Source organism: Polyodon spathula, chromosome 27 (assembly GCF_017654505.1).
Source record: "Polyodon spathula isolate WHYD16114869_AA chromosome 27, ASM1765450v1, whole genome shotgun sequence".
Classification (NCBI taxonomy): Eukaryota; Metazoa; Chordata; class Actinopteri; order Acipenseriformes; family Polyodontidae; genus Polyodon; species Polyodon spathula.
This window is the reverse complement of record NC_054560.1, coordinates 5,921,217-5,947,100: the sequence shown is the minus strand read 5'-3', so window position 1 is coordinate 5,947,100 and position 25,884 is coordinate 5,921,217. Positions and strand designations below refer to the sequence as shown.

The window sequence follows — 25,884 nt, the reverse complement described above, 5'->3', positions numbered from 1 at the left end:
AGAAAAAACAAACATCAGCTTTTTAACGACATTTAAAAGGAAACGCAATATTTTAACGACATTTAAAAGGAAACGCAATAATAGTGAGTCACTGCGCTCGTATCGGGGTTTGCAGTGTATTTAATTGAATCGTGCAGAATGCCGTGCTATAGACGCGCTCGGAGCCGGTTCTATGGTGTAATGGTTAGCACTCTGGACTCTGAATCCAGCGATCCGAGTTCAAATCTCGGTAGGACCTGGGCGTCTCCTCTTTTATTCGAATTACGTAATTTAAATTCACAGTGCATGGCACGTCAGTAACGTGTCATCAACATGCAGGTAAAGGGGGGGGGGGGAAAAAAAAAAAGGTATTTATAGTTATTATTATATTCAGAGTAGACGCCATTCAGCGAAATTGTTGCAAAAATGTAACTCCCAGAATGCATCGCAATGCCTCTAGCTGCTGTAATGTATAAAAAGTCCATAATTAACCCTATAAATACAGCTAGTAGTTGATTTAGTACAACAATAACATGGGTTTTGAGATTCCTGATAACTTGATAAAAAAGAGTTATAATGGATTTTATATTTCATAAAACACTACAGTCTTGCTATATGTATATTGCTTGTTTGCTGTGTGTGTATGCTAGAATTGGAAAGATATAGAAAAAAAAGCAGGTTGACTTCACACAAATGTATTAAGTGGTTTATTTATTAAGTCATTTATTCAGATGGCGTTATTTGCCTATTAAGTCCCGTTTTGTTTTCAGTTATACCTAATTTGACCACTAGATGTCAGTCAAGTATTATTCTAAAAAGTCCATCCCTAATACTAGATCAGATTAAATTGCTATAATTTCAGTAATTTGGTGAATGTACACGTCAACTATAAATATAGGGATTTAAAAAAAAAAAAAAAAAAAACTAAAAACGAATCTAGATCTTGAACAGTTTTTATCATATTTGTCTTTAGTCTTCCAACATGTTAGTACAGTAGTGCCTTCGTTTGCAATATCCCAACGGAAAATGTGTCACCTGTATATAAAAGGCGATTTCAATCTAAACCGGTACAAAAAACCCCTCTTGCATCACAAAATCCATGAGTCGTTGGAACCAACCTCAAATTTATTGTACCCGGTATTGATGGAGACCTTTTGTTGGCAATATTAGCCATACAGCACAGGCCTGCACCAATCATTCATGAACCCCTATAATGCAGCAAGAATATATATATAATAAATTATTATATCCATGTATGTTTATGCACAGAAATCTGATACAAAAGAAACAGCCATGAATCATTTCTGACAGGTCCTTTGGGGTGTTAAATGTAATTATATATAAAGATAAATAATTAGATACAAAAATAACCCTCAATGGAATGAAATTGGAAACAGTTTCTTCGATTGCTGCTGACATGCAGTGGGAGGGGTGGGAGTATTACTTTATATTAAAAAGTACTTTTTCTCCTTCGTTTTTTTTTCTCTCTTAATCTATAACATTGGCAGCTGCTCCAAACAGGAAAGAGCTTCTCGTTAGATGGTTAGGAATTCAACACGGCTATCCGTTAATGACCTCGTATTCATACAACTCCCAATCTAGAATTACCCTACAGGATATAGCATTGAAATCAGGGTGTGCAAGTACATTAAGAACATAAGAACATAAGAAAGTTTACAAACGAGAGGAGGCCATTCGGCCCATCTTGCTCGTTTGGTTGTTAGTAGCTTATTGATCCCAGAATCTCATCAAGCAGCTTCTTGAAGGATCCCAGGGTGTCAGCTTCAACAACATTACTGGGGAGTTGATTCCAGACCCTCACAATTCTCTGTGTAAAAAAGTGTCTCCTATTTTCTGTTCTGAATGCCCCTTTTTCTAAACTCCATTTGTGACCCCTGGTCCTTGTTTCTTTTTTCAGGCTGAAAAAGTCCCTTGCGTCGACACTGTCAATACCTTTTAGAATTTTGAATGCTTGAATTAGGTCGCCACGTAGTCTTCTTTGTTCAAGACTGAACAGATTCAATTCTTTTAGCCTGTCTGCATATGACATGCCTTTTAAGCCCGGAATAATTCTGGTCGCTCTTCTTTGCACTCTTTCTAGAGCAGCAATATCCTTGAAATCAGGGTGTGCGAGACAGTCCTGGCCACGCTTCAATGCAATAATATAACAATAAGAATATAAGGCTTTTACTTTATATCACTGTAAGTAGGGCCATGGATACAAGACTGATGCACTAGTGGAATGGCATTTGGGGGCCACAGCCATACTGGCTTATAAAGGGGAGCACTGTCTGTATATTTGTATTCAATATTGACATTTTCTCAAACCTTACATATACATGATATAACTTTTCACATAGGATAGCCTAAACTTCAGCTGGGAATCACAGCAGAACCATTGCACTGTGTTATACACACTTGGGTTAACAGACCAGGATTTGAACCCGGTATGTTCCACTTTAGAGGCACGTTCGCTATCCACTGAGCCATCGGACACCATCTCATGCATGTTTCCAGAGAAAAGAAGCAATGGCAGCAGCAGCATGGAGAGGCCAGTGCTCTGTGCAGTGTTTCAGTGTCACCTTGCCATCTCCTTATTCATCTCATTGTGAGGAGGAACAGTGCAGGAGAGACACTGACCTCCCACTGAAGAATTCATTAGCGTGTGCTGGGGGGGGGCTCTATAAGGGCTCTCTGCTGCTCTTGCAGTCGTGTGTAATTGCAGGATCCTATTCATGTGCTCCTCCATGCAATCCAATTCCAAGCGCCTCTTCTGTTTGAGATATTGCCTATTAGGCCAACGTGGAGTGCTCGCTTCGTTGTCCTTGGAGGGGGGGGGCACTCGAGGGGCAGTGTAATTTTTTTTTTTATCAAGCAGCAATGGCTGCTTAAAGGCTCAATAGGAGAAAGGACCTTTTTGTTGTGAGGGGTTGCTGGAGACAAATCTATTCTGTAGCTACTCAGGAAACCAACTATCATTGCCGGGCAAGGCAGACAAAGAACACAGGCTCATTTGGGAAATGCTATTATTTGCTTGCACAGACCTTCCAAGACTAGGTCTCACCATGATGTTTCATTTTTGTACTAAAAAAAAAAACATGATTCCAAATGACCAGCTTACTTATTAAATCCCTCCTTCAGTTCACATGCTCCTGTGTGTGCTGTCTCTGTCCCTGGAAGCCCTGCCCTGTTGACTGTCTGGTTTGTTTACATCCTCTGAAGGCAGTTTTAGCTGTAGGAGTCTTGTTTCTACCCCTGGTTTATTTAGAGAATTCCGGTGGCAGTGTATACAATGTGTATATAATGTGTATATAAGGTATATGTAATGTATATATAATGTATGTATCCGCCACTGTCTCTCTTTATGCACTTTGCCATGTTTTGTTTTCATCACACTTTGCTCTGTGCTTTGGCATGTTTCACTGTGCTTTACCGCAGTGTTTTTACTGTGGGGTATCAGAATGCTGTGTGTGCGTGTGTGTGTTTTTATTAGATAGCTGTACACTACTATGCTGAGCTCGCCAGGACCTCCAGTACAAGAAGCTTCGAGAGTCATTTAAATTGCTTTTTTTCTGTTCCATTTCCGTTACAGCTACACTGAAGAAGGCCCCGAGCCAGAACGTCTGTCTTCTTGACGTTACCTGAGGATCCTGATTCAGCGTTTTGAAGTCGTGCAAGGTAGTTTTGAACTAGAAGAAAAGAAAGGAGTGAGGGGGCGAGGGCTGTTGTCATCGCTCTTCTGGGATGTTAAACAATTATCCTTGCCTCCCACACTAAGCTCCCGGCAGATTGATTTCCCCGGAGTGCAAGGGGCTCAGTAAAACACAGGGAAATGGACTCGCTGGCCAAGATTTAGACACACACACACACACACACCCTCTTATTGTGTTATTGCGCTGAGAATCTTTTGGCCCTCAAGCTTTTTTAACATTTGTTTTTTACATTAACAGATAGCCTAGTTGTGTACCTCTGTGGTGGGCAACTGCAACTGAAGAGCGCAGTAAGCGAAACAAGTGTGACTGCAGTATCTGATAGTGCTCGCTCGGATATTATTATCATTTTATTACATGTACACTGTGGTCCTGAGCAGTCAGGTGCGACCTGCGCAGTACTGCAATAAAACAGACATTCAATCACACTGCTAATTAAGCAGGGGAAGCGCCGGTAATAAAAAATGCAAAGCGCATCTCTGACCTCGCAGTCTGTTAAAGATGCATTATTATTGTTATGATTATTTTAGAAATGTAATCCCAAGACTTCACAAGGGCATAAAAGTGGCTGCATGCATTAAAATTCATAGAAAAAGCAGCAATTACAGCCCCCCCCCCCCCCCCACACACACACACAGTGAATTGTAACTGTCTTCACAACTCCGCTAGCGAGAGCCAGGCAATGATTTTCACTGTCAGAAGATTGCTTTCCCGATATCTGAGCCTCTAATTATTAGCGCTTCTAAAGGGGTCGTGTCACACGAATACTAATAGAAGATGCCGTGTCCTCGTTTTTTTTTTTTTTTTTTTTTTATATTCTCCCATTTGTGCCACACAGTCAAGGCACCAGAGCACAGAGCACTCGATCAAAAGAGACAGCCAGGTTTGATCGCTTCTTGTGTAGGTATGTAGTTAATCATTCATTATTTTATGTATTTATAATCTGACCCCAATATGATCTATAAACATATTACCGGGCTCGTGTAACCATACAAGCTTCTTGTTTTTTGCTAGCTTTCCAGGGAAGGCACTGAGTTTCAGAATCGGCATCACACCAAACATTCAATCATCAATGCAGTCACCCAGAGTGACAGGGAGGCAGCCAGTCGCTCCGCTCAGCTTGCTTTTATTAATGGCTACCGTACCCTGTGCCTTTCGAGGCAGAGCATTGCAGAAGCCCCCTGGATCCTGACTTTTGCTACCAACTCACCGGTGAGAGCAGCAGATAACTGGCTGGGATTAAACCTCAGCTTTTTTTCAGAGCATTTTACAGCACAGTGGAATCACCCTGGATTGCATCCACCACCTTCCTGCGGTTAATTGATAATAGGTGTCGCTCTTATCCCGCGCAGGGTTTAGGGAGATCAGATCCACTCCTTTAGGGTCACAGACTCAAGGGAACCGGACAAGGGTACTCTAAAGTGCTGAGTGCCCAGCAAGAGCCTACTGATGACAGACAGGTAGCTCAGAAATCTGTCAGCAGACTGGAATCTGGATTGCTGCAATGCTAGCCTTACACCGTGTTTCAGTTCAGTGTGATCGGTGCACAGAGCACGTCAGGCTTTCTCTAGTTAAGCGGGAAAGTCCCGTTGCGATTAAAATGTTTTTTTCAAGGGAGATCTGGTCAACAAGTTGCCTGTGGTACAAAAAAAAAAAGTTCAAAGTTCAAATGAACACGACCAATACAAGCAAGTTTATCAAATGATCAAATATCAAACAGTGAGTTTCAGTTCTTCCTGAATCCTGAACACTTCTGAATGACCATGAATTATCTGCTTATCAATTCTTCTTCATCTTCTGTACAGAAGTGGAATATACGTGTGCTTGAATCCCAGCTAATGTTCCTCGATGTTTATAGTAAATTGCTTTTTTGCCCGTGCATGTTCTGGGCGAGCCCTCTATGCACGGAAGTTTAATTGAATAGCACCATAAAAACAGGTCCATAACAACACAGGTCGTAAAGCAGTGGCGTGTTTCAAGATTGAATTCACACCTTAGTTGCCTGCGCTGTGAACGAGTGTCTCTTGTGGGCAGCTCTGCTCTTCGGGTCTGTAAAGAGAACCAGAGCCCTGTGATTTATTTTAATGACTATCGCCCAGCTTCTTTCTGAGAACCCTTTCCATGTAGAGCTGCTCAAAGTGTTTCCCGCAGACTGGCTTTAGACACCTTTAACCACCCTGCACTCCCAGAGCTGAACCCTGAGTGGGACACGGATGGGTGGAGGAGCCAACCCCCCCCCCCCCCTGTTTTTATTCTTTGCTTGTGAGTTTCTTTACGCTAGGAGACTGCTGTCCCTGTTCTGCTTCTCCTAACGTTTTAAGGGGACCGCAGAGAGAGAGAGAGAGAGAGAGAGAGAGAGAGAGAGAGAGAGAGAGAGAGAGAGAGAAGGGGGGACGGGGTACAACCTTTTGTCTGCGGGAGAGGTGCTGAACACACTGCAGAACATACAAGTGCATATTATATATAAACAGTTGCTTTTCCGGCTGGAGAGGTGAGCTGTTCTTTTTAAAGGGGGTTTGGATATAAGTTCATTTTTAGGCATATTTATATTTGACTAACCGACGATTATCGAGTGGTTTGAAGCTGTCAAAGCGACGTTGCCGCTTTATCTATAGACAGCAAGATTACATTGAATTTGGGAACAAAAATATGTAAATAAATACATTTATTTCAAATAACCTACGGTGACACATAATGTGTTATATATATATATATATATATATATATATATATATATATATATATATATATATATATATATAGGTTTTTTTTTGCACACGTCATAAGATTGTTAGTTTGTCTTTATTATTGTAATTATTGTTGAATGAAACAGTCCATTGATGACTGGTATCCTGTCAGATATAGTCCTTACTGGTAGTTTTACCCCCTCAAATAATTGTCGTTCTTTCCTTGCACGAAGCCTGGTATAATTATTAGGTCACAAAGCAAAGTGAATGGCATTGTTGCTAAGGTTACAAGCTCTGTCCTTATGAGTTACAGCCATCGGGCCTGATGTGTCCTTCACTAGCCACCCCCCCCTCACCCCCCAATTACAGTTTTAATTAACAGAACAGCTGCATCGTATTCGCAGCCTGCAGTATGTGTTGCAATCAGTGTCCACTTGATTGACGTGTGGAACGGCTGTGTCTCCAGTCCAACCAATCAGCTTCCCGGTGCTGTGCCCCCACGTGGGGCCGACTGAGGCTCTGCAGCGGATTGGCCGGCGCCGCTGTGTCGATGGAAACAGACCAAACCCACGTGGAGTTTTCATTCATTCATGATCAATTTCACTGCATACGCTCCCTGGTCGGATTTACAGATATATCAAACTAAACCTGGGGGAACCGCAACAATTACAGAATAATAATAATAACAATAATAATAATAATAATAATAATAATAATAACAATAATAATAATAATAATAATAATAATGATGAGAAACACAGGACCCCGGGGGTTGGTTGTAGTATAACAGGGGGAAAAGATATATTGTACATTTTGTGTTAATAATTTGTTAGGGGTGGTGGAGAATAATGACATATTAACAGCGTGGATTCTAATTTTTTTTTATAAGTCTCACTCTTTCTTTTTTATGCTTGCGAGATGAAAAGTTTACAATTTAAAGAGCTTCTATAAAATCTTCGATGGGGTGTCTTGGGTGTGTGTTTTGCCTCATTATAACCAAATGGAAGGAGATTGCTAAAAGGAACACCGTGGAAACAACTACAAGCAGAAGGCAGCCGTGCTCTGAAGCAGCACTGAAATACATTGCCTCTGACGCTTTATAATTACAATCTTGCATTTCCCTGCTCCAGGTTTGCACGGCACTAGTTTTTTTTTTTTTTTTTTTTTTTTTTTTTTTTTAAAAACCGCAACAGAAAGCAACCGCGATTACATTTGCGAGTGAAACGATCGTGAGTCTTCCACCAAGAGAAGAAACGAAGCAAGGCGAGTCGGGCCACGAACGGAAACAAAGGGACGAGTATGTGCTGAATCTTGAATAAGGACGCTTCTTAAATAACTCCGTGGAGTCTGCTTGCATATTTCCGCAACCGATAACAATATCCCTGGATTATTATTATTATTATTATTATTATTATTTATTATTATTATTATTTTGTTTAAGTACCACACGAGTGATATTATTATTTGTATTATTCTTATAATTAGCACGTCTTACTTCTGCATAATTCGCGGACTTAGCCAGGCAAGCGACGTTTAAAAATAATAGGGGTGTGTTATTTTTTTTGGGTGGCGAGCAGAAAGAACAAAGGCAGCCGGGAGTGGAGTTCCAGCCTCCTCGTCGGATTTCTCCTCGGCTGTTGCTTGGATGGCGAGAGGCCTGTGATGTTTTTTAATCTTCGGCGTGTGCTCTCCTTTTAAAATCTTTGAAAAAAAAAAATATAATGTTTCCTCAGAACCGAACCCCGGTAAGTATCCGCGTTATTTGGATTGTTTATTCGTTTGTAACACTTCCCTTTTTTTTTTTTTTTTTTTCTCTGTCATTTGGAAAGTTTTTTGTTATGTTTCCAAACACGCTGTCTCTCTCCCCCCCTGCCCCCCATTGTTACACATTCTTAATGCAACACTGCAGGATTATTTTTTTTTTTTGGGGGGGGGGGGGGGGGGGAGATGCTTATCCTCCAACGTTGCTCACTAACTTGGGTATTTCATCGGTTTGTTTAACAACTTCATTGTTAGAAACTGCAACCGGGTGCCTGTGATCAAGTTCAAGTGGTTTCAGAGAAGGAAGACAAAAAAAAACAAAAAAACACGACTAATCTGATTTTGGATATTGTAATAATGATGATGACGAATCACAGATGCTTTGCATAGCACTGTTTATTTTATGATGGTCAAAATGATGGTGTCTGAACGCAGAGCAGCTTTTGCAAAAACACCGCGGCTTCAAAACTGCTTGCTTCAGTTTATTCGTTCGAGTAGCCCACGGTGATGATGCTAATAATGCAATAGACTACTGCTTTATATGCTGCTGTCCGCTTTGTATATTTCAAATCCATAAGGGAATCCAGTAGAGGTGCTGTGAGTGATATACTTCAGTTGCAAGTTTCATGACAAGGGGACCTATTGATTATTTTGAAGCATGCAATTTACAAACAGAAGCTGGGTGTCCCGGATAGATTTTAAATCCGTAATTGACGTTTTTTTCCTTATCCACTGAAATCGCCCAGATTAAGGAAAGTGCTGTATAATTTCATACTTTGCATTTGTTGGGTTTAGTATAGCACTGCCACAAGCAAGCTGTGTTATAGCTGTTGTAATTGGGATTCCCCTGTAGAACCTGGTGTGTGGCTCACTTGTTTTAATGTATAGGTTGTCTTGAATTCCCTCGCTGTACAATTATTTATTGCATTTGTCTGTATGTATTTATCCTAAGTGCAGAAGGTAAGTAACTTTTTAAAATACTTTTTACCCCATAACTGAAACCACATACATTTATATAAGGAGTGTGGTTTGTAAGGACAGTGCTCAATTGTTATTTTTTTAGTGAAAAGGCTTAAAAAGCTACATTTTCTATACATTTCAACTTAAAACTTGGCGTGGCCCATGCACATTTTTAAAAGTGTCCTTATGTAAAACCATGATGCATATACTGGTAATACTACAGAGAATCCACAAACAACAAACCACTTTCTATCCAAGGAGAATCAGGATCCGACAGGGTACTCCTCAATCACTAGAAATAATTAACAAAGAGGAAAAGCCACTGAAAACTCGCTGTGTTAATACATTCTTTAGGTAGCATGGTAGAAAAACAGGTAGAGCGATGTTTGAGTTTGAAAGTTGCACGGTGACTTGCAGATGGCATAAATATCTAAAAGCTCTGGGCGTCATGGAACTTGTACGTCCTAAATACGACTCCACTCGTGCTGCAAACTTGTTGGATTTCTGAGTTGCTGGGAAGCTTTAGCAGTAAATTAATTGGCACAGACAGAACCGCTGTTCTGTGCTGCAGTGTTTGGTATCCCTGCTGCAGAATGCAAACCTTCAAAGCATTGCTTCTGTAAGGCTGTGGATCCATACATGCATGCATGCTGTTCTCTTGAGACTCCCAGAGCCAATGAAATGTGTTTTTTTCTATCCCGGATCGAGATTGTAATGACCTGCTTTTGAATTAATTGTTTTGTTTGTTCTTTCTAGGTACTGATTCAAGCAACGCATTTAATGTCCTTGGCAGAGGGGGGTGTTGTGTGTTATTAACTTGCATGCCTTGTTAACTTTAGTGGTGTCATGCTGCTTCCTCAATCAGCTTAATTTTATTTCGCCTTTCAAGCCCTGCAGTTGGAGCTGGAAAGAGACTGATCTAACCTGCAGAAACAAGAAAAAGGGTACTGAAGTTAAAAAGGGGTAGGCTGCTGCACCTTTGAGAGCAAGGCATGTTCACTACTGGTTCTGCATTGAACGAGATGAACACTACCCCAAACACGTGGCAGGAATGTCTCTGAAGAGGGCGTCTGGAGTTTAATGGGACATAGATGTTTGTTTTTACAACAAGGCTTGGATTCATTAAGGAGCTTGGTCTCCATTATAAACCAGCTGCAAGGGATGGCTTGACTCCCGTTAGCAGGGCATTCGTGAGAAGCTAGCAGTCACTTCGTGGGCAACGAGAAGTGTAATTCTGAGAAATGTTTCCACTCCTCTAACACTAGCAGAACAAGAACAGCGCCCACACGCTGGCTCTGACTCTATCAATGTTGTAAACGCTTTTTAGGACGTCATCCTGCTTCTTTGATGTCCTTGCCAGAAAACACTCGGTAAACACGTCCGCCACTGCACTGCCACCGAATCTGTTTTCCAGCTGAAAAGTCTGCTTGCCTTTCTAGACAGTAAATGGACAGACAGGTGGGGTGGTTTGGGTTTGGGTTCAGTTAAAATGTTTTTATGGTGTATAAAATCTTAACCAAACCATTTTTAATTTTTTTTTTAAACCTCTTTTAATGTCACATCTGGAACCACAATTGGTAATCAAACGCTACAAAACATGCTGGAACGGTTTTTTGAGTTGGTCTGTTCGTTTAGAAGGGGGTGGTGGTGGTGGTGGTGGATGAGGACATTCTAGGGTTAGGCTTCACTGACGAGCAAAGTCTCCTGTTGCATATCTTATTTTCTTCCCTGTGTTGCTGTAGTGATGTGGTGTTTTGCTTGCCCCCCCCAGGCCCCGCTGGCTCCTCCCCCCGGCTCCTCTGCCTCTGCTGCGGGCGGCCCCGGGACCCCCCAGTCTCTGAAACTGACGTACCCCGAGACTCTGGACCGCATCAAAGAAGAGTTCCAGTTCCTGCAGACACAGTACCACAGGTACCCAGCAGGGCTGAGTGTAGTTTCCTGCATGATGAATGAGCTGCTGCCCTTCGCAGAGCCGCTGATTAGCAGCAGTACCAGCGTCTCACTGAGGGTTATAACATGCGTGTGAGCTTCTTTCCTTAGTAGAGCTGTACGGTAAGTTCCTATAGCCCTGCTAATGCCTCCTTAAGAGACTGGTGACTTACCACTCGCTTGCTTGTGATTAATTAGTTTTATTATAGTTGCATCGCTATTGAATTCAGAGGTTTTGGAGTCCCAGTAGAAGATGGTTTGTTCATGGCTCAGTTGAAATCTCTCCTGGGTGTATTCTGTGCCTCTGTTGTGTATCAGACTACACAGTCAGCAAGCAGGCAGCAGAGCAATCTTCTCTAACACTTGAGAGATTGAAAATCAATATGAGCTGTATGGGGACTAGTAAGGGGAGAGCTGCTTTTTATTACTGGGTCAGATTTTGAATGTGATTCTTTCGTTTGCAGTAAAAAGTGGTTTTGAGAGGGGAAAAAAAAAAAAAAACCCAGCTAATCACTTAGATGCACGGGAGCCTCGCTGATTTTGTTTCTAGTTTTGTGACTGAGTTGAAGGTGCACCAGCAAGAACTGATTGATGAGATAGAAACACAAACTAGTCATGTGTGCTGCACAAGTAAATGAAGTTACGCAAGTCTAGTTTGCAGGAGCCCTCCTGAACTGTTACACAGAGTAACACATAGTCAGGGGTGAATTGCCAAGGATCGGTCTCAGGCAGTAGGCTGTTACATGGGTGTTCAGGGGAGAATTGAATTAAATATGCATCCACCGTGCATGTCCTTACATAAGAAAGTTTTTGAGTAATTTCAGGCATGGGTGCGTTTTCAGGGTTGTCATTGCATAGCCAAAATGAGCCGTCCCGTGTTTTACTGTGCGCTTAATGAAAACGCCCCCAATCAGTCCTGACAGGGTCTGTTTCTCTGAGCTTTGCAAGACTCCCATTGCAGTAGAGCAGTACCAGAGTTAGCGCCCCAGAGGAAAGGCAGCTTCTCTTCCAGTCTGCTTTTAAAACGGTACTCGCTTATGAAGGTGAGGGAAGGATGGCTTTTCTTGTTTTTAAATAAACACATTATGATTTATTTAATACCTGATGTTTTAAATACTACTGAAAAGGCATATGCTAGTATCTGCACCCCCCTGTTGCAGAGTGGTTTGAGCCACCTTCGTAGCTGTGGTTTGTGTTTCTGTGGCGTTTCTGCAATGGCAGAGTCCGTTTAAGCCTCCCTCTCTCAGCGGTCCGTTGCACCACAAGCTGTGCCACTCTGCCGTGGGCACGGGGGGGGGGGGATTGTGGTTTCCTTTGTAATGCTACACAGAGCATGGTGGCTGACCCCAGCGAGGAGCCCACAGATACAGTTCTGCTGTTTTGTGATCGTTTCGCAAGCGAAGCGAGTAAGGCATCTCTGAGAATGTGGCTTTGTTTCTCAGGCTTGGTGGGGAACTGGAAGACCCAGAGGCACACAGAAGCTCATCACCTCGTGGGAAGTGTAGCTTGGGCACTGCGTTGTGTGTTTTACAGGGCTGGAAATAAGACTCCCATTGCACAGTCATTTGATCTATTCTTGGTTTCACTATGAAGTTTTAATAAGACACACCTGAGCTTGTTGGCGCTACACTGGGGCTAATCAAGCATGGGTTAAAACCTGGAATATGTGAAACTGCTACGCAGTAAGAATTTTTATTTTTTTTTTAACAAATTGTGCGTCTCTCTCTCACAGTCTGAAACTGGAATGTGAAAAGCTGGCGACAGAAAAGACAGAAATCCAGAGGCACTACGTGATGGTGAGTGAGGGGGTATGGCGCAAGGCTTTTTTCCCGAATTTTGTTTAGAGTCACCTAGCAACAGAGGGTCTTCTGGCCCTGGCGCTCGGCTAGCGGGCCAGCGTTTTAAAGGAAATGTCACTCGTGCTTTTTTATGGTAATGGCATGTGCAGGGTGTTTCTGTTGGGAATGTGTTTGTAACGGCTCTGTATTGGAATTATTTTTCTTTTGTTTTCAGTACTATGAAATGTCCTACGGCCTTAATATCGAAATGCACAAACAGGTAAGGTGCCACGCTTTTTAATATTTCTAGTTATGAAGGAATTCATACTAACATTGATCTTTCTGCCTGTCGATCAGTCATTTATGAATTCCAGTGTACAGGTGAATGCGAGCTATGGTCTAATACATTGTTCCCAGCACTGGTTTATATGATGTTGGCACCAGTTTGGGGGAGTCTGTCAGGTAGCCGTGAAAGTTAATGTTCACAAGCCTGGTCCCTCCGGAATTCAGCACCCCCGCTCGTCTGAATTGATCAGCTAATTACAGCAAACGCATCGGGGAATAAAGTGAGCGTTTCAGTAACACAAGCGCTAATCCGCTAGCGTTCACACCACCATCACCGTGTACCCCGCGAGAGTGAGGACAGCAGGACAAGACTGCTGAGGTAGCTTGCACTATAAAATACGGGTTGAAAGCCTTGGTTATCCCTTTTGATGTTGAGAATATATAAAAGGTCCCTTCCTTCTACCCCAGGGATGAAAATAAGACTCCTATTGCGCCGCAGTTTGACCCATTCCAGGTTTACTATGAGCTTGATTAGCCGCAGTGTATAGTTAACCAGCTCAGGTGTGTTATTAATCTCATAATAAAACCAGAAATGGATCAGACTGCTACGGCACGGGAGTTTTTATGCACATCCCTTTACCCCCAACCTTTTTCAATTTCACATCTCTCTCTCCCTCCCTCCCTCTTGAAGAGGTCATTTTGGAGCTGGCATTCACTAACAAGAAATCATTTCCCCTCTCTGGAGACTGGTGATGGATCTTTTTCTATTAATCCTCTGAAAGGCTCTGGGCTCTGTCTCTGGAGCCTGGTTGTGTGGGGGCTGCCTCACTTCCCTTCATTAATAAGTCATTTACAAGCAATTTGCAGACCCTGGTGCTGAAGGCGGGGGCGTGAGTGGATGTCGTGTGTGATGGAGAATTGTGAGCTTGGGGCATTGGTGTGTGATTAGGAGATAGCCAGAGTATTTTATTCCTTCTGTCCTACACACACACACACACACACACACACACACAGACAGAGTAATGGACATTACACAGTCGTGTCCCTAGGGAGATAAAACTGTGCTAACTTGCACACAAAAAAAAAAAAAAAAAACCTGTGAAGGTTCCTTATACTGGAAAGTATAGGACTCTTAAAATTTACTGTCGACATCACCTTGCAGTGCGTTACCAAACAAAAGTGAGTGTATAGCGTGTTACCAAGGGAGGTGCGCTCTGCATGAATGCACCGCTCTGCCTTTTATTTTGTGTGTGTTTTTTATAAGTGTATTTGTCAGATTTATATAATTATATGCTGTATGAATGTTATGGATTGCTGCACTGTACTTATTAGGTTAGACCGGTATTATACAGGCAGCAGAAATAAGTGGATGATAAGTTGGTGACTGTAGTGAAGGTGCAGTGCTGCAGAAAGCCCTGAAATAGTCATCTTTCTGTCTTTCGTCAAAACGTTTTGTCTACTTGATTTTAGTTTCTTCTAGTTTTACCTTTGAAAGTTGCGGATGGCGTACAAAACGCTGTCCCTCCTTTTCTATTGCAGACTGAAATCTCCAAGAGGCTGAATGTGATCTGCGCACAGATCATTCCCTTCCTGTCTCAAGCTGTTTTTTTTTTTTTTTTTTTTTTTTTTTTTTTTATATATACGGTTTAACAAAACGGTTCATTTCCTTAAGGTAATTTATATATATATATAGATATATATATATATCGTGTTATAGTTATATATATATATATATATTATATATATATATATATATATATATATATATTATATATATATATAGATATATATATATATTATATCAATATTCTAATAACATTTTGAAAGAATACGATGCAATGAAAAATCCATATTCGTTTGTTTTTGTTACCATCGGATACTGCTCATTTTCATCCCCTAAATCACCCTCCCTGACTTTTGTTTTTGGTTTCTTCTGCCAGCACCAGCAGCAGGTGGTTCAGGCCATGGAGCGTGCCAAGCAGGTGACTATGGGGGAGTTGAATGCTGCGATAGGGGTACGTGGACTCCCCCCTCTGCCGCCCACAGTGTGTATTTCCATCTTTCTCATTCTTATGATTTTATTCTCATGATTACTGTTCAGTTTATCATTTTTATTATCATTGTTCTGTGTTGCTTTAAAAAAAAAAAAAAAAATTCAGCCAGATACAAAACAAATATGAGAACATACAAAATTATTCTTTGCACTATCGTCCTAGCAGGCTGTACACAGGTTTGATGCATGCATTCAGTGTACAAACAAAAATTATTGTAGAGATGCAGTTGTTTGAAGCGGTATGACCCCTCCCCCCTCCCCCCCTCTCCCCTCTCTCCCTGCAGCACCAGCTCCAGGCTCAGCACCTATCCCACCATGCACAGGGGCTCCCCTTGACCTCTCACCCCTCTGGCCTGCAGCACCCGGGTTTGGCAGCCCTGGGGGGGGGCTCCAGTCTGCTGGCCCTCTCGGGGGCCCTGGGGGCCCAGGCACAGCTCGCAGCTAAGGAGGAGCGGAGCCACCTGGAGGCAGTGGCAGCTGCAGCTGAGCATCATAGAGGTACAGCGAGTGAGAGAGAGGCTGTGCTGTACAGCTATTCACTGCTGTGCCGCCTGCCTTGAACCCTTTCCATGCCCCTTTCATCCCATTTACTCAGTAAACATCTTGGTACCCCTAATTTAGCAAAATTACCAATGCAAAGTATAATTTAATAATCAAGCCATCTCAAGTGCAGTGGTACCCCAGAATGTTTCTCCAGAGAGGACATGCCAAGGTTGGCGCAGCATTCAGTGCGTGTCGTTCTTGCTTGTCCTCTTTGCAGAGGTGGGACTGAGCTCTCTGTGACAGTTTTGTCTGTTTTGGTTTGTTTTGGCTTCTTTCGGGGTGCTGCATTTCTCGCCATGGAAACGGATCGGGAGCCAGGGCCGGTGAGTAGAGACCGTCATTCCATTGGTCTGTTTGATTAGTTATTGATTCTGATTGATAGGTGTCCCGTCCCCCCGCCCGATTGTGGAGTATTGAGGAGAGCTATGATTGATTGACATTACTAACTTTCAACCTCAACAGTGCTAAAGTAAGAAAACAACTTACCCTCCCCCTAGCCCTAGCTCCAACCCCGACCCTGACCCTGGCTCCAACCCTGACCCTAGCCCTAGCTCCAGCCCTGACCCTAGCTCCAACCCTGACCCTAGCCCTAGCTCCAACCCTGACCCTAGCTCCAACCCTGACCCTAGCCCTAGCTCCAACCCCAACCCTGACCCTAGCTCCAACCCTGACCCTAGCCCTAGCTCCAACCCCGACCCTGACCCTGGCTCCAACCCTGACCCTAGCCCTGGCTCCAACCCTGACCCTAGCTCCAACCCTAGCTCCAACCCCTGACCCTAGCCCTAGCTCCAACCCCGACCCTGACCCTAGCTCCAACCCTGACCCTGACCCTGGCTCCAACCCTGACCCTGGCTAACCCTAGCCCCAACTCCAACCCTGACCCTAGCTCCAACCCTGACCCTACCCTAGCTCCAACCCTGACCCTGACCCTAGCTCCAACCCTGACCCAACCCTGACCCTAGCCCTAGCTCCAACCCCGACCCTGACCCTAGCTCCAACCCTGACCCTAGCCCTAGCTCCAACCCCGACCCTGACCCTGGCTCCAACCCTGACCCTAGCCCTGGCTCCAACCCCGACCCTGACCCTAGCTCCAACCCTGACCCTGACCCTAGCTGCAAACCCTGACCCTGACCCTAGCTGACCCTGACCCTAGCTCCAACCCCGACCCTGACCCTGGCTCCAACCCTGACCCTGACCCTAGCTGCAAAACCCTGACCCTAGCTCCAACCCTGACCCTAGCCCCAACCCTGACCCTAGCTCCAACCCCGACCCTGACCCTAGCTCCAACCCTGACCCTGACCCTAGCTCCAACCCTGACCCTGACCCTAGCTCCAACCCTGACCCTAGCTCCAACCCTGACCCTAGCTCCAATCCTAGTCCATGGGACTGGACGGGATTTACTATATACTTGGATGATATTATATATTATATATAAATAGTATATATAATGTATATATATATATATATATATATATATATATATATATATATTATATATATATATTATATATATATATATATATATATGTATTGTTTTTTTAGAATTTCTGTCCTGTGCTTCTGCTTTGTGACGCTGTAGTCGGGAGCCATACTTGCCAGACCGTGCTGTTTTGTGCTCTGCTTCTTAACGAGAGTGGAAGTGCTAGTGGAATGGATGATGGGGCAAAAGCCACGACCATGCTGTCTTACAACTGGCTTCTCTGTATAAACGGTGGGGTGGTGGAACCCAAGCATTCCTGAATAAGTGGAGCAGCTTCGCAGTGCTGCTGGCAGCTGCTGGGCTCTGAGGCTGTGCTGGCTCGCTGCCCGGGCTTGTGGTTCCCACATGCAGAGTCGGGCCAGAGATGTGAGGCTCTGAAAGACGTTATTTACACCCCGGGGTCTCGCCACATCCTCCAGAGATCACCACAGAGTATTTATAGTGCAGAGGCAGGCTGAGCGATGGTGTCAGTGCCCTGTCTGACACTGTGTATATCAGGGAGCTGTGAGTCAGGCAGGTCGCTACAGTGCAAACAGCAGGGGTTTGAAGAGGACGCACTGAACGCATTGCAGCTACTGGGGCTGCTGCTTCTTTGGAAGATGGGTATAGAGAAAGTGGACTTCAAAATTCAATAGCAACCGCGTTTTCATTTACACAGCACCTTTCACAACCAAGGCTGGCCCAGATCGCTTTACAGATGTGTGTTTTTATTACTTTTAGTTTTAAAAAGCAAGTCAAAAGTCTTTATATGAGATCTGAAAACATATTCCCTTCTAAGCTGCTGTGGGGTATTCAAACATTATAGAAAATATGAAAAAATAACTGAGATTCGAAGAGACCTGGAGCACCTTAAGTGTTCCGATTCAGCAGAATGCTTAAGGGTATGTTTTCACTTAAGAGGAAAACGAAGTGTGAGGGTTTTAATTGAAGGCGTTTGATGCCGCTGCTGTTTAACTCGCGTTTCCTCTTCAGAGCTCTTTGTCGAATGGGGACAAAGGCCGGGCTCAAGCAGACTACCTGAGCAACGGCAAGAAGAGGAAAGCAGAGGAGAAGGACTTCATGACAGACTATGTATGCTTTTGCTTTTTAAACTATTCTAAAGCATTACAAATATCTGCCCTGCCTGGCAACTTCATCAGGACCTGTAGCTAGCATTGCACTGGACCACCACTTTGTCTCGATGCGACGAGGCGCAGACTCCACGAAGCGCTCGAAGGTGTCTCAATTCGGTCGTTCATATTTCACTCTCTCGGTGCGGAGGGTTGTCACGACAATTGTTCAAGTTCATCCCAAGCTTGCTCAATTGGATTGGGACCCCGGGCATTGTGGTGGCCTGGAAAGATGCCTGAAGTAAAGCTGCAGTCTGAAATGTCCTGATATAATTAATTGTTATCATTTATTCACGTTTTTGTGTACCGACATTACCTTTTTCTATGAGATATATATATATATATATATATATATATATATATATATATATATATATATATATATATATAGAATATATATATATATATATATATTACACCAGTATATCTATTAATTTTAATTGATCTTTTTAAGATATTTGAGAAGGTTTCCTAATAGCCAGTGAGCTGCAAAGAGGTTAATCCTGTTGCTAATTGTGTAACCAGGCTTGCCTCTGCGGTGCATTGCAGCTGTACACACAGCTCACATTTTTCTTTTTGTTTGTTTGTTTTTTCTTCTCTAGGGCAGTGATGCTGATAAAAGTGATGACAACTTGGTGGTGGATGAGGTTTGTGCAGCTGTTAAGAGCTGGATCGGTTTCACAGCAGCGAAATCCTCCAGCACTGTCTGCAAGGATACCAGTCGACCTGTCAATTTGAAAATGTTAAAGTGTGTGTGTGTCTATATATATATATATATATATATATATATATATATATATATTTATTTTATTATTATATATATTTATTTATTTATTTCTTTACTTGACTTTCACACAAGCAACATGACTACAGGTTTGATCCGGCACTTTATGTGTGTGACCACAAGCCGTTTTTTTGCATGCTGTGCTTTTACAGGAAGCTTTTAGGATTAAAACGGAGCTCCTCTAATGTTGTAAGCGTGAAAGTCCGGCAGGGCAGTCATTGCCTCTGTAGATAATCGCTCGCTTTGACAGTCAAGTGTCCCTCTCAAGAGGAATAATGGGAATGACTGGCACAGTTTTAAGAGCCTCCAAAGCAGTTCCAAAGCCCTGTTGGCGTTTCCTGCCTGTGGGATAACGACTGCTCCACAGGGAACGTGATTGGCTGAGACGATGCTTGAGGTTTTATAATCATTATATTTTTGTACAATGAATGTGCTGGAGTCCTGGCTTGTGTTTAGCGTTCAATTCAAGATGTGACTGATCTCCCCTGGGACCCTTCTTGGATATTTCGTCTCAATACTTACGTCCTGGAGGGCAAATCTTAATTTCTAGTAGCTTTATAAATGAACCCTTAAAGTGATCAGTACACACGGATAGAAATAAGACTCCCATTGCATAGCAGTTTGATCCGTTCCTGGTATTACTATGTGTTAAGTAAGACACATTTGATCTTGTTAAACTGGCTAATGAAGCTCATAGTAAAACTTGGAATGGATGGAACTGCTATGCAATAGGAGTCTTATTCCCAGCATTGTATATTGCTGGATAGCTGTGGAATGACTGGTCTGCTGTTCTGTCCCCAGGACCCGGCCTCCCCACGCAGCGTCCACTCCTACTCGTCCCGAGAGAACGGGCTGGACAAGCTGCACCTTCAGCGGAAGGAGCTGGCACAGGTCAGCCCCACTTCCATGGGCTCATCCGGCAGTGCACCCTCCCCGTCCCGGGGCAAAGAGCCCCCTGCGGTACGCTCAGGAGCCCTGGCCACGCGGCTGTCACTGGGGGAGGAGGGAGGGGAGAGATTGGGGAGAGAGGAAGGAGATTTTGTAATTATAAACCTTCATTATAATTGCTGCTCGTTATACGCTGGCTGGGTTTTCATGACTATGAACAGCTGGTGTCGGTGAGTGTTATAAATAAAACAGACTCTAACTTGTAGAAATATGTAACATTAGTAAATGCTCAGGAGTCACTCTGAGTAGCATTAAGTTTTACTTTTTGTTATGGTTTGGGAAGGTAGTTGGTGTTGGGGGAGTTCAGAGGTATCTTTCCCCTCAGCGCTGGCTGCTAACTCTCCAGTACAAGCCCCTAGTGCCTCTCTGTAAAATGCACATCTGGTCTGAGCTGGTTCTACCTGGTAAAACAAAGGCTGTGATTAGTTGTTTCTCCCTGTGCAATCAGAATGAGAAGTCGAGCACGCCCGGACTGAAGTCCAGCACTCCGATGCCCCCGAGCGAGTCGTCCACGCCCGGCCCCAGTTCCGGTGCCAGCAGCAGCGCCCCACAGTTCAGACCCATGCCTGGGAAGCCCGGGGTTGACCCCCTCGGTAAGAGCTGGGCGTTAACGCTTTTTGTGATTTGAGGCCTGGGATGCGTTTGTGTATTGATTTGTATACAATAGCTTCCATATACTGGAACATGGGGCATGCAATCTGTGATGGCTTGTGGATCGCACTTTATTTATTTTATTTGTTTATTTATTTTCCCCTCAATGGAATTTCGGGAGGTTACGGGTTAAACCAGTCACAATGCTGGCATGTGTACTGCTTGTTTTCCACCAGCAGCTGTCAGCATTGCCTCAGAAGTGGAGCTGCCTGCTAGATTTTCAGTACACAGCTCTGATTCAGACTGCAGGAGGCAGGCAGGCACTGACACAGTAGAATGCTGCAGCAGGACAGTGCTGTGTGTTTCAAAGCCACCCTTCACTGAATATCCTCGATGTTAAAACTTGACATTTTAAACCCACAAAGTTGATTAGCCCCAGTATAAAAGGTAACAAACCTCAAGGTGTGTCTTATTAAACTCCTAATAAAACCAGGGCTGGATCAGACCGCTATGCGATGGGAGTCTCATTTCCATCCCCTCCTGTGTAGTAGCAGTGTACCTCCCCGGTTGGGTTCTGTTGCGTCATTGTCCTGTCTCGTACACACTCCTGAAGGCTCTGCTCATGCCCTGTGATGGATGTGCGCTCTCCCCTCTCTCTCTCTCTCTCTGCTCAGCTCTGGCTCTGCGGAACCCCCTGTCAGTGCAGGGCTCGTACCCTGGTGCGTTCGGGCTGGCTCACTCCGGGGTGAACGGGGAGATGGCGGCGGGGGCGTACGCAGGGCTGCACCTCGTCTCCCCGCAGATGAACGGAGCCGCAGTGGTCGCGGCTGCTAACTACGGGCGCCCACCTGTGGTGAGTACCGCGCACTCGCAGGAACGTGTAATGCCTGCGAACCTGTTTTTAAAGGTTTATAGCATTCGTTGTTATCTTTCGTGTGTGAAATGTTTTGATGCAGTGAAGGAATAAATTCAGATCTGATATGTGATCTTGCCTAAGATGCCTGATTTATTGGACACCCTGTAGACTGTTGCTGATCAGAACCCGTATGGAATGGGACCCTGGTCAGATTAATGGGTGGTTTTGGGGGTACTGATGGTTTCATGATCTTTATCATACTGGAAATGCCTGGTCCAGTCATTGTTTCGTGTTTTGAATACTATAGTATTTTGTTCGCGTTGTGATCTAGCATTACAGACTGGGTTGGGGTCAGTTCTTTTTTTTTTTTTTTTTTTTTTTTTTTTTCCCCCCAATTCTCTATTGCCATTCCAACTTGCTCTCGTGTCTGCTGCAGGTGGGGTACGAGTCTCCCCACTCCCACCCACACCTCAGAGTGCCAGGACTACCAGCCAGCATGCAGGCAGCCGCCACCGCCGCTGCGTCAGGGAAACCGTGAGTGCCAACCCTCTGCCGCCCCGTGCTTCTGTCTGTCTTTTTGTGCAGGGCTTGAGACTGTTCAGTCTTGGCTAATACTGTCTGGGCAGTTCAGAGGAGTTGTCTGTTTGAATTGGGTACTTGTGCAGAGGAAAGTGAGAGCAGACCCCTTTTATATGTAAAGCTCATGAACTGATCATGCTGCTTTGAAGGAGCTTGGACAATTCCTTTGCACAAGTCTAGATTACAGTGTAGCTCACTGAGAATGCACGCCTGTTTATCTGTAGTGTTGTCTCGTATCTCTGTCTGACTCCCTCCCCGCAGTGCCTACTCGTTCCACGTGAGCGCCGATGGGCAGATGCAGCCGGTGCCCTTCCCTCCGGACGCTCTGATTGGCCCGGGCATCCCGCGCCACGCCCGGCAGGTTCACACGCTGAGCCACGGAGACGTGGTGTGCGCCGTGACCATCAGCAACTCCACGCGCCACGTCTACACCGGGGGCAAGGGCTGCGTCAAGGTGTGGGACGTGAGCCAGCCGGGCACCAAGAGCGCCGTGGCGCAGCTCGACTGCCTGGTAAGGAGGGCGTCGGGAACAGAGTCTGTAATTCCATCAGGGGAACAGAATAAACCAGTCACAGGTCATGCAAGGTCTGAGTATCTGTTTGCTTAGCTGTTAATCGAAGGTGTATAAGGTGAGGTTGTTGAATGTGACCAGTGTTTACGATCGCTGCATTATAGACCACTCCCTCTCTGCAGAACCGTGATAACTACATCCGCTCCTGCAAGCTCCTCCCTGATGGGCGGACCCTGATTGTGGGTGGGGAAGCCAGCACGCTGTCAATCTGGGACCTGGCCACGCCCACCCCCCGGATCAAGGCGGAGCTGACCTCGTCGGCGCCCGCCTGCTACGCCCTCGCCATCAGCCCCGACGCCAAAGTGTGCTTCTCCTGCTGCAGCGACGGCAACATCGTGGTGTGGGACCTGCAGAACCAGACCCTGGTCAGGTAGGAGCACGGCCCAGCCGGGGATCACAGGGGCAGGGGACCTAGGAGAGGGGGGTCCTGGGAGTCTGCCTGCAGTGACCCTCGTCAGTGTTGTCTGTCTGTCTGCAATAACCCTCCTCAATGCTCCTCCACAGGCAGTTCCAGGGCCACACGGATGGTGCCAGCTGTATCGACATCTCGAACGACGGGACCAAGCTGTGGACAGGCGGGCTGGACAACACGGTGCGCTGCTGGGACCTGAGGGAGGGCAGGCAGCTCCAGCAGCACGACTTCACCTCACAGGTACCGGGGGAGGGAGAGGGGTGGGGAGGCTCGTTGTCCGGGACACTCTTCCAGGCTTCTAATCCAACAGGTTACAGTTTTGTAGTGTGTGATATTTTTGTCTGGTTTGACGGTCCCCAGTGACCCTCGCACCGCCGGTACGGGTCTGTGAAAGCAGGCGCTGGTGTACCCTGTCTTGGGGCTGGGTGTGTGGCGGGGAGGCTGGCTAACCCGGAGCCCTGGCTGTCGTTGCAGATCTTCTCTCTGGGGTACTGCCCCAGTGGGGAGTGGCTGGCAGTGGGCATGGAGAGCAGCAACGTGGAAATCCTGCACGTCTCCAAACCGGACAAGTACCAGCTGCACCTGCACGAGAGCTGCGTGCTGTCTCTCAAGTTCGCGTCCTGCGGTGAGTACAGCCTTCTGTCACGCTAGACCGACCCCTTCCGAAAGTATCAGCTAGTATCAGCTATCAGTATCTTCTGTATCAGCTAGTCTGCTTTCTAGATTCCTAACGCTTGACATTCCTGTACACCCTGTAAGCCTTTCTATAATGCGACCTACCTGTACCAGCCTAATGGTGCAAGTCTCTCTCGAATGTTTCTGTCAAATGCTGTAAATGTTTGCTACATAAAGACGGATTGCAGCTTCACCCACTCCAGGCTTTACTGCGAGCTTCATTACACAGTGTTGAGGTAGCAAGCTCAGCTGTGTCTCTATTAAATAGTAAAGCAAGGAATGGATCAAACTGCTATGTAGTGGGAGTCTCATTTCCATCCCTGCATTTTCTCTCTCTCTCTCTCTCTCTCTCACACACACTACTGGAGACAGGAGCAGCTGTCTGGCTCTTCAGCCGAGCAGTGTCTTGGAAACCTGGCACACATGCAGATGACGTCCAGGTTTTTGTGACAGGTGTGTGTGTCCTATTTGGCAGAGCCAGCCCTTCAGCTCTCTGCTTGTTTTTGTGCCTGCAGGTAAATGGTTTGTAAGCACTGGGAAGGATAACCTGCTGAATGCCTGGAGAACACCCTACGGAGCCAGTATATTCCAGGTAATATAATAATTATTATTTTAATAAGTACAATTAGTTATGCTGCAGTAATTAATGATGCTAAACAATTAAATAAGCAGCTGCATGCATTTAACATGTTTACACACTAATCAGAAGTTTACCAACTTGGTTCATGGTTTGTTTATTTGCAGTCGAAGGAATCCTCCTCTGTCCTGAGCTGTGACATCTCTCCAGACGACCAGTTCATCGTCACGGGTTCCGGTGACAAGAAAGCCACCGTTTATGAGGTCATCTACTGAGGAGGAAAGGGGGCGGGAGGAACGAGCCAATGAGACAAGCAGGAGGAGGCGGGGCTTTGAGAATCCCTGGGAGTATTGTTTACTAGTGGTCAGACTCCTGTAGAGTAATGTTACACTGCAGCGTTGCAAGGGGGCGTCTCGCTTCTTACTTCCAGACGCTAGCTTGATTGACAATTCATTTTCTTGTCTGGAGAAACGAAATTTTTTTATTTTTTTTTAATAAATAAAATAAATACATAGTGAACAAAAAATAATAAACTTTAGTAAAGACTATTTTTGGCAAATGGACATGAGGCTTTGACTGGACCCTGAGCAGCTGTGCTTGCTGTGTCTGACCTGTGGACTGATGTTTAGTAGTGACCTCCACTGTAAACCTGCCAGGGGTTTATGAAGTTATAGTGCTGCAGTTTGATTCCCTTCCTGCCATTCTTTCACTGTTTTTGAACCTCTTTGACTCCTGAAAAGACCCCTAGCTACACTAGTCTGTTTCAAACCACTCTGGAGCCCTTCTGAATTTCGTTAACCTGCACGAAACCCGCTGCCAAAAACAGGGCAGATTGACTGTGCAGAGACTGGTTTGTAATCGGAGGGGTTAAGGGGTTCACTGTCTAGATTCCTGTTACCTCTGCAGGACTGGATTCGAATCCCAGTTTAATATCTGCAGTGGTCCCATGGGAAGTCCGGAACAGTTTCGGAATCTCACGTGGGATTCGGGACGGTTTTTGAAAGAACGGCAGAATTTGTCAAAAGAGGTCAGATTCATCCATGACTGCACTCTGAAAGGGGGAGACTCTTCAACTGAAGCAAAGGAACCAGACACGACTGTACCAGCGGGGAGAGGGATCATCTGTGAGATTCACGACGCAGCTTCTATTGCATTTTCTGTCTGTACTGCCTTAGGAACTGTGTGTGTGTGTTTCAGAATTGCAAACAGCCAAAATACAATGCGTACTTGCAACTCTGAAAAAGCGTTCATTCTTTTTAAAGGAAAATTATAATACTAATGAAGTAGACGTGGCGTTCCAACAGCAGGTCTGCTTCTGAATCCTGTGAGAGGGGGGTTGTATAAATTTATTTTTTCTGTATTATGTGAGTAGAAATTGAAATGCTGTCACTACCATTTGTCTTTCATTCACTTGTTTTGCTTTTTTTAATACGGTAGGGTTCTACTCATTTATGGGAACAGCGCTGTATTGATGTACTTGTTTGTGGGAGGAGGGATAATGACCTATCCAATATGGGAGGGTCTAGCTGTAGCTGATGAAATGAGACCAATAAAGTATTTTGTATGGCTGCTCCTGTTTCCTTGTGCTGGAGAGACCCAACATCATCCGCATGGTAG

At 44.8% G+C, this 25,884-nt stretch overlaps 1 protein-coding gene and 1 non-coding gene across 3 annotated transcripts; both read left to right on the top strand.

Annotated features, from left to right (window-relative positions):
- The first annotated feature begins 166 nt into the window (after window positions 1-166).
- trnaq-cug lies at window positions 167-238 on the top strand. The gene has a single exon. It is a non-coding gene; the product is annotated as a tRNA-Gln (tRNA).
- A 6,683-nt stretch (window positions 239-6,921) lies between these two features.
- On the top strand, window positions 6,922-25,001 carry LOC121301322 (transducin-like enhancer protein 1). Of its 2 annotated transcripts, XM_041230595.1 has the most exons (20): window positions 6,922-8,121; window positions 10,869-11,008; window positions 12,759-12,822; window positions 13,040-13,084; window positions 14,629-14,691; window positions 15,030-15,104; window positions 15,427-15,640; window positions 15,953-16,008; window positions 18,138-18,236; window positions 18,877-18,921; window positions 19,860-20,018; window positions 20,455-20,599; window positions 21,272-21,450; window positions 21,890-21,987; window positions 22,294-22,543; window positions 22,726-22,973; window positions 23,108-23,255; window positions 23,490-23,640; window positions 24,206-24,282; window positions 24,435-25,001. In XM_041230595.1, the coding sequence occupies exons 1-20, from the start codon at window positions 8,098-8,100 to the stop codon at window positions 24,540-24,542; spliced, it is 2,388 nt and encodes a 795-aa protein (XP_041086529.1). In that variant the 5' UTR covers window positions 6,922-8,097; the 3' UTR covers window positions 24,543-25,001. The 2 variants fall into 2 exon arrangements, with proteins under 2 accessions (XP_041086529.1, XP_041086528.1); XM_041230594.1 differs by lacking the exons at window positions 6,922-8,121; window positions 10,869-11,008; window positions 12,759-12,822; window positions 13,040-13,084; window positions 14,629-14,691 and having other exon boundaries at window positions 15,034-15,071.
- Window positions 25,002-25,884: the final 883 nt, after the last annotated feature.

Coding starts and splice junctions, on each gene's coding strand:
- LOC121301322 (XM_041230595.1), top strand. CDS start 8,098: ATGTTTCCTCAGAACCGAACCCCG. Junction 8,122..10,868: donor TTCCTCAGAACCGAACCCCG/GTAAGTATCCGC, acceptor TGCCCCCCCCAG/GCCCCGCTGGCTCCTCCCCC. Junction 12,823..13,039: donor TCCAGAGGCACTACGTGATG/GTGAGTGAGGGG, acceptor TTTTGTTTTCAG/TACTATGAAATGTCCTACGG.